General features: G+C 37.5%; 1 protein-coding gene across 1 annotated transcript; it reads left to right on the forward strand.

The window, feature by feature from the left end:
• Positions 1-12: 12 nt before the first annotated feature.
• On the forward strand, positions 13-8,453 carry LOC135693210 (high-affinity lysophosphatidic acid receptor-like). Its single transcript, XM_065211613.2, has one exon. The coding sequence runs from the start codon at positions 3,377-3,379 to the stop codon at positions 4,502-4,504; it is 1,128 nt and encodes a 375-aa protein (XP_065067685.2). The 5' UTR covers positions 13-3,376; the 3' UTR covers positions 4,505-8,453.
• Positions 8,454-8,527: the final 74 nt, after the last annotated feature.

Below are 8,527 nucleotides of genomic sequence, written 5' to 3' on the forward strand. Positions count from 1 at the left end.
ACTCGATCTTTTCTCAATTAACAGTAACAAAAATTCACTTTCACGCATTGAAAATACTAAAAAAAAACGAAGCACCATAACAATGCGAAACACGAAGATGTTTTCAAACAAGTTTGAGAAAACTGAACGTGTGGTGAATGGCCTGATCCAAACTGCAAGATTCCTTCTATATTTTCAAAAGGGCCCACGCGTATGGGTTTAATACCATTGGTATGAGCATGGTTCCTTTCTGTTGAATGTAGCACATGCATTTAATGTAATTGCAGTAAAAATGGTATCCATTCGTAGATTTTCAATTGAAGCTTGTACCCTCTCCTTTCCATATTTGAAGAATTATTCAGATGTTTAGTTGCTGCTTAAACAAAGAGTAATATAGGTGAAGAGGTTTGCTTAATTTTCAATTTTTACGAATGCAGTCAATCGCTGATTATAAATTTTGACCATTTTGCGAAACCTCAGTGCTGTATACTGCTTTTGACCATCGAGGACTAAAAAGCGAAACGTGGTCTCATCTAATGTGGTTTTTTCAAATATAACTGTTTCTAGAGTGCAGGAAAGTAAAACTTCCACTGTTTGACGCAGATTGTATGCAACACAATCTTGTGCGTACCAAGCCTCTTCTGTTTGGACTTTGAGTAGTAGGATGAGAGTAGTTTAAAATTTCATATGAGAATAGCCGGTAAATGGTCAACAAGGAACAAGGTTGCTTTCACCATGTTGAATTTTTTCAGTAGATGTGAACCCTGGGACCCGGGGCAAAACTTTCAATTTATTATTAATTTTGTGTACCGCGAACAGTTTGATGTACCACCAACATCTTAGTTTGATGGTTTTGCATGGCAGGCCCTTAGCTCTATCCTATATGCGCACGCATTTGAAGTCTTGACAACCTATGTATAGTGAAACTGAGTTCCTTTCTGCGAAAAAGGCCTCAAAAAAGCAAATTACTTTCTCAAAAGGGCCGAGACCTTTAAGGTTCAGAACAGTCTAGGCCAATAAAGGAGAAAATATATCTTTCTTTTCTACCATGTTTGACTGAGGATTAGCCAGATATATCTGTGCCGTATGTAAAACAAAGCCTTCATTTGAAGAATTTCGATTCGTTGCTTTACAGATTACACTTGAAAAAATTTCGCAATGATAAAGGTTATTTTATGAAAATGGGATACTTGTCTTGTGAAATTGTGCGTCTTAAAATGTTATTTTCTCTTGTCAACGATAAGCTTGAGGAGCTAGATGAACAATAAACATATCAGCGTCCTCAAAGCTCGTGCCCAAAGATCCTCACTCATCAGTGTTGGTTTTTAGGGGGCAAGGGTAGCAAATTCCTCCTTTTAGAGACAAAAGCACTTGGCACTAAAATCTCTGTAGCAGCTTAACCCTCTAAAAAAACTTTCTGGATTCGCCCATGTTGCCCGCACAACTTTTCAGTGCTGGCTTCGTGCCTGCAAGACAATATGTTTACTGTGCTTTCAGCGCAGTAAATTTTTGTCAATACTTCGACGAAAGCCCAAACTTTCCAACAAGAACGCGATTCGACGGCCAAACCCCCTTTTCCCTCGTAATTTCCGCCACTCTAACTGCCTTAGAAGCTGCCTTGATTTTCCTTCACAATAAATAGAAGTATATTTGCACACCAATTCATGTTTCTTTTGACTTTCTAATCCCTTTGTATGTTTGAACTTTCCACTTCGATATTCGAGAATGTTATCTATCTATTTTTGACAGATAAAGTAGGGAAAGTTTAATTAAGGGACGTTTACAGGTTCATTGCTAACTGTCTAGTTTGGGAAGCAGGCATAGTCTTTGCTAAAGATGAGAAAAAGAATGGATCCAAAGTATGACACTTGCGGAACTCCAATTTTTGCTTGCAGTCTGATATCGTAGAGAACTTCGATTCTAAATCAATTTAGGCAGACATGTCGCGTCTCCTACCATTTACTACGGGTTTCTTTACTTTTCATGAAGATTTGACACAAAATGCTCTAAAAGACCAGCTTCCTAGTTTTTTAGCATTAGGCGACAATTTCTAGATGCCTAGTAGCTTTTTCCGATACATAACAAACCGCTATGATAGATTCTCATTCTGCTTAGAAATCAGACAATCCTGCCCAAAAGTTAAAGGCAAATCGTAGTATTTTTGGAAAAATACGCTCCCTGCCCCCCCCCCCCCCCACAGCCAATGTTGATATGCCTATTTCTACTCTTTTCGATTATGGTTACTTGGGTGTTTTCCAAAAAACCAACATTGCTGCAGGGGTGGGGGAGTGGGTTGATAATATTATTGGGGTCAAGTTGCAATTTTAATGGTTTTGTTTTTTTCTCCAGTCCACTAACCTTTTGGCCAGGATTGTAGATAAAAATCGCCAATGCTGCAAAACGTCACCACAAACTCACTTTCTCCGAAACCATTGTACTATTTGCAAATATTGTTGAGCTGACCGTTAAACACTGAAGACGACGAACACTGAACAGGTAACATGGAATTGATAATATTTCTTAAGGTAACACTGGTATTGCCAGGCACGAAAATAAAAAGGGGCGTAGGGGGGTGACGCCCCTCCCCCCAAAGTTTGGAAAATCCAATAACAGTCGGAAATCTTAACAGTTTACTTGATTTTTTTCTTAATATCAAACTTGTGAATTACAATGAGTGGACCCATTCACTGATCGTTTTCTATTGTAAATCCCTGTACCCACTGGATCATAAACTGCACCATTGCCCCGTTTATTTTCTTTTTGACTGGAGTTACGTTGAATTAAATCATTTTGAACAGGCAAGGTGAATTTCCGGATAAGAAACTTGAAATTTTACAATCGGTATTGAGCCTAAAGTATCAACGGTATCTAATGCCTCCTTAAAGAAGAGACTAAATTTGCTTCTCTACGATTTGCAGAGTTCATCACGCTTAAAGCAAAGATGTTCATGTTTGCGGGGTAGTTTACCCAATACCCTGATTCCGCTCCAATTTTTTACAGCCACCTGCCCTCTGTAGCCCTGTGCAAGACCAAGACCCTGCTGCAGAGCATCTATTTCCGCGACGAGACTGTAAATGTTGACATTTCCTTTCTGTTTTCAAAGAAACTGTATTTATAAAGACAGGAAGTAGGCGGCACTGCGTTACAAAGCTATATCACCCCGATGTTGAACATTCGTTTTTCAAGAAGGATGCAAACGCATAATTTTATCGCTTTGATAGAAATTATGTGATACTCCACGTGCAGCACTTGCCAGAAAAACGAAATTTAACAGAGTTGGACGACATTTCCACAGCAGCACACGTGTATCGAAGCTGAATCAATTTTCTTGTGCTACCGGTAAACAGTTAACTGACTGGATTTGCTTGACAATTTGCAAGATACCGCTCAAAAGAGCATGGCTGCAGTAGAAATCGAAGCAACGATTCTAGTTGTAATCTTCTTGGGATGCCTGATCGGGAACTGCATGATGTGCCTTGTTGTTTTCAAGGATCGCAAAACCAGACCACGTATTTACTCACTACTTGGCAATCTAGCAATTGCAGATTTGGGCCTAGGACTTTTCTGTATGCCGTTTACAATCATTACCTTGCTATCGAGAAAATGGATTCTTGGACCTAAACTCTGTCAGGCAAACGGCTTTATGAATGCATTTTGGATACCAGCAACGGTATTCGCAACAACAGGCATCAGCATACACAAATGTCATTCTATGTATCAACCTTTCAATCCCAAGAGAACCTGGAGAATAACTAAAGTATTTGTCACAATAACTTGGTTGTTATCGTTTGCCTGTGGCCTAGGGCCATTACTTGGCTGGCATAAGTTTACCTACAATCCGTCTTCGTCTCAGTGTGGATTAGGGGTCTCTGAAACAAAGGCGGATTACTCGTACATGGTATTCTTGGCAGTTTTTGTTTACAGTATACCAATGTTGTCAAATATAGTTTCTTTCGTGTTGCTGTTTCGCGCTGTACAAAAACACACTTTAAGAATTAGACAGAACGCTGTTCTGACTAGTAATAATACAAGCACCCAAAAACGCACTTCAGTTACGTTCTTGCTGGTTTTCTTGTCCTACATTCTGAGCTGGACACCCTTCTTTATCTACGGCTTGCTAAAAATCGCCGGAGTCAAGGGGGACCTTGCGGGGCAGTACCTTACGGTGGCATATCTCATGGGCTTTTCAAACACTGTACATAATCCCATCATATTTGCTTTCCGAAACCAGTCTTTCAGAGAAAGTTTTAAAGAGATAATTTTTTCAATTTTCGGACATTATAGGAGGAAGCTACGAACAATGACAACTGTCACCCTTACATCTAACTTTTCTTTTCAAATGTTTAACAAAACGGACGATGAGCTGTCTTCTGTTTGGTATTTGGCGGACAACAGTGAAAACACCGAAGCTGTTTCAATAGAATCAAGAGAAAGGGGAATGTCATTTGAAAGCTCTGCTCATGGAGTAACATTGCAAGCTGTGCGGAGGCATCAAGGCAGTATGATACAACATAACGACCTTTGACCTATTTCCTGGAAATAACCCGGAATACCTAGAAATCAGCGATTGGTAATGATATTATCCTTGCAATAAGAGCATGATTTGTTCAAGTCAGAAAGTAACTATTTCATGGGTTTTGAAAAAGATTTCTACTTGCCCACAAACAAATGTTTTTTGGTTCTTTACATAAAGGTGAGAGTGCAATAATGTTTTCAGAACATTATGCGAAACAGATTTGTATTTTAAACTCAATCTATCTTATTACTTTTATATCTAAGAGCTAAATGATGAAATAACAAACTGTAGGCAACCATACAATCACGGTGAGCTAATTAAGACTGTGTTTATATAAGTATATAAGTACTAGTTTCATTCGTAACGGCTACGATTTGAGTACGGGATGGTGCAATACGTTTTAGAAAATTACCCATGGAAAGGCTAAAAAGTAGTAAAAAGAAGGTACAGGTATGAGTATGACATAAGGCAATGTAGACGTTATGCCTTCGTAATATTTCTGTATGACTTTCAATCATTTCAGTTGTAGCCAAAATGTAAGCTGTTTTTAGAAGCAACTTTCTCTAAAGCTAGCCATTGCCGAATCGAGCTGCTTCCCAATAAAGGAACAGTTTCAAAATATTACTTTTTTCAAATAGAAACAGTTTAAGAAATACCCATTTCCAAATATAACCTTTTCGAAATGGCACCGTTTCCACAAACACCAATTTTAAAATAGAGCTATTTCGCCAAATAAAACAGTTTCCATATTGAACCGATTGCAGAGAGAACCTTTCAAGTGAAACAATTTTCAAATAGAACTGTTTCAGAAAAGAGCTGTATCAGAAAAGAACCTTTTGCAAATAGAACTGTTTCAAAATGAAACAGTTTCAAAATTAAACCGATTGCAAATAGACCCTTTCCGGATGAAACCATTTTCAAATAGAACTGTTTCAGAAAAGAGCTGTATTAGAAAAGAAACCTTTTGCAAATAGAACTGTTTCAAAATGAAACAGTTTCAAAATTAAACCGATTGCAAATAGACCCTTTCCGGATGAAACCATTTTCAAATAGAACTGTTTCAGAAAAGAACTGTTTCAGAAAAGAGCTGTGTCAGAAAAGAACTTTTGCAAATAGAACTGTTTCAAAATGAAACAGTTTCAAAATTAAACCGATTGCAGATAGACCCTTTCCGGATGAAACCATTTTCAAATAGAACTGTTCAGAAAAGATTTTCAAATATAACTGTTTCTAAATAGAACCGTTTCAAAATAAACTGTTCTCAGAGTCTCTTTAGAAAAGCAGCCAAATTTGCTCTTATTTACGTTTTATTTTTTATGTTGATGATGAAAATTTGATTGAAAAAGTTGAAACTTCACATACGATGAATCTTCACGTAAGAATACTTTTCTACCAGAGGTCGAAATTTGAGTTCCCTTCTGTGATAAATAATTATTGATAAATATCGTTAGCTTCAGTTGCTTGTTAATATCTGATTAACTGTCTGATGCAAGTCGACATGTGGATTCAAATCAGTATTTGTTTGCATGCGTGTAGAAGTCATTTCTAGTTCTCTTCCTGTCCTGCAAACCTTTAAAATGTAAAACTTCAAGAAAAACTTTCTAAGTTAAAGTTCACTATCACAAAGCAAAAATAGTTTACATCTACAATTTTCAGGATTTTACTTCTCAGCAGGTTTGCCAAGCTTGAAGAAGCTCAAAATGTCGTCAGGGATTGGGTTTGATGGAGCAAAAGTCTATTCGCGATCTTTCCTCCTTTAAATCAGTTTTCTGACCTTCAGAAAATAGCCTCTATTTATAGAAGTAATGCCCAGGAACCATTTCCAAAAAAGCACAATTATAATAACGTAATAGCTCGAAGGAGGCAGCCCCACTTTAAGGATTCTAAAATTGTTATAGTAAACACCAAGATAAAATAAATATTTCATCTTGCTTACCCTCAATATGCACACGCTTTCAGCTTAAGCTATACCGTAAATACTCGAATTAGCCCCCTGGGGGCTTATTTATTTTTTATATTTTTGGATGGGGGCTTATTCGAGGGGGGGGGCTTATACGAGAGGGGCTTATAAAATTATTGTAGACATTAAGAAGACATTATTAAAATACCTAGTTTATTCTAGTAGGAATTTCTTTATGAGTATTTAATTAATTACTACCATAAGTATGGATTTGTTGTGGTAATCAATAAAACGCCATAAGCAACCTCAGATGGCACAAATCATCAAATGGACGGACAGTTCAAAAATTTACAGTAGCATTGGGGGGCTTATTCGAGTCGTTATAGCTTGCAATGTAAAAAACTCTTTGTAATTTTTTGTTTGTGAAATAATCTCTCAAATTCAGTGATGTCATTGATGAGGTGACCATGTATAAATTTTTGAAAACTGAAGCGTAAGGTAGCGCACAAAATGTATGAAAAGTAGAGACTCCTATTTCAGTATCAAACTCGAATGCTTTAACTCTAACTTAATCAGCCAGACATAACCATCAACGGATCATGCTGACAGTCAGGCATAATGTACACTTTGGGAAGAATTAGCAGGTTTATGATCTTAAAAGGACCAGGTAAATTTCATGAGCAGGTAATTATTCCAGGATTATAAGATTTCAGTTGAAGGCAAATAACGATAACACTCTTTTGGTGGTACAAAACTTGAAAATAGCTTTGAAAAAACCAAGTAAACTAAAGTTTTTTGTCTGACACTCTTCAGAGTTTAAAACATCAGAACATAGATCGAAAACTGTACGCTATGAAATATATATACCCAGTGGTGGATCGAAATAGGCCAATCAGAAGCGCGATCACATGACTGTTGAGCACTCATCAGTGTTACTTTTCATAAGCTTTAGTACTCTTCTATATATGATGAAGTCAAGGAAATATTTGTGCTACCTGTAACATTCATCTACACATAAACTGAACATGTTTTGATAAAGGAAACATACAACAGTATCAACTTGTAATTTTTTGTTTAGAGCTCCCCAACTCCAGGTCCCCTCTTGTTAGGGTTAAAGCTTTCCAGTCGGCAACACTGTTTGCTACATAGCTTTGATTTCCTTGCTTTTCGTCCGTAATTCGGAGTTTTACTAAAAACATTCACAAGCGTTTGGGACTGAAGGCCTGTGGCCGCTATTGGGAGGTGGCCGCTAATCGGAGGTGGTCGCTATTAGAGGTTCGACTGTAGCCACAGGAAAAGTACAGCGCACGGTTTGTATGTCTATTTAATTTAACGCTGACCCGCCGTTCTTATGTAGCACAAATTACAATAATGGACTCTGCATCGAAACATGGAAGTTTGCTGCGTTAAATAAACTTCCAATATCTACCGGATAGACACGTAGACAAATATCTACCGGAAGAGACAGACACGAATCAGTTAGCATTTTGTGCACCTCTATCTTCGCCAAACATTTTCTAGGTTATTTGGACAACAGTATCAGCTATCGGCTAGGCCTTGCATCGCTACATCTTGAATATATTGCTTTGACGAAACAAGTAAATCGTGTAGATCCTACCTTCCTTAGTTCATAGTCGTAATATTTGCAGCACAGCTAATGACATAAGCTTCCTCTCGTAGATTTCTCACTTGCAGAGTTGAAGATGTGCCAAGGTAAGTTTGATAACAACAAGTATGGCGCAAATTTAAAATTTCAACAGCTTTGGATCACTTCATCCAAAAAAATACTTTTTGTACCCCCTGGGATTGCTTGATAAAAAGAAACTTTCTTCGTTGCATGAGGCTAATTCCCAATAGACCCTCAAACCATTCATCCGTCGCTTGCAACAAAAATATACACACAATGCTTCATTCCTTTAAATGGCCTTACACGAACTAAAAGATTTTATATCGAATATGGTCCTAGTTTATTTCGGCCATACAGTCCTCCCTGAGCATTCAAGATTGCTGCTTATATTCGAAAGAGCGGTATTCCAGCAAATTGTTAATCATCGGAAAACATATTGTGGATCAATGCACGATAAATTATTTCTTGCTCTATCCTGTGTTGTTCTAAACTAAACCAGATATTA

This window comes from Rhopilema esculentum, chromosome 11 (assembly GCF_057945365.1).
Source record: "Rhopilema esculentum isolate cy_ngs chromosome 11, ASM5794536v1, whole genome shotgun sequence".
Taxonomy (NCBI): domain Eukaryota; kingdom Metazoa; phylum Cnidaria; class Scyphozoa; order Rhizostomeae; family Rhizostomatidae; genus Rhopilema; species Rhopilema esculentum.

Excerpts from the sequence above, each read along its gene's own strand:
- LOC135693210 (XM_065211613.2), top strand. The coding sequence starts at position 3,377 with ATGGCTGCAGTAGAAATCGAAGCAACGATTCTAGTTGTAATCTTCTTG.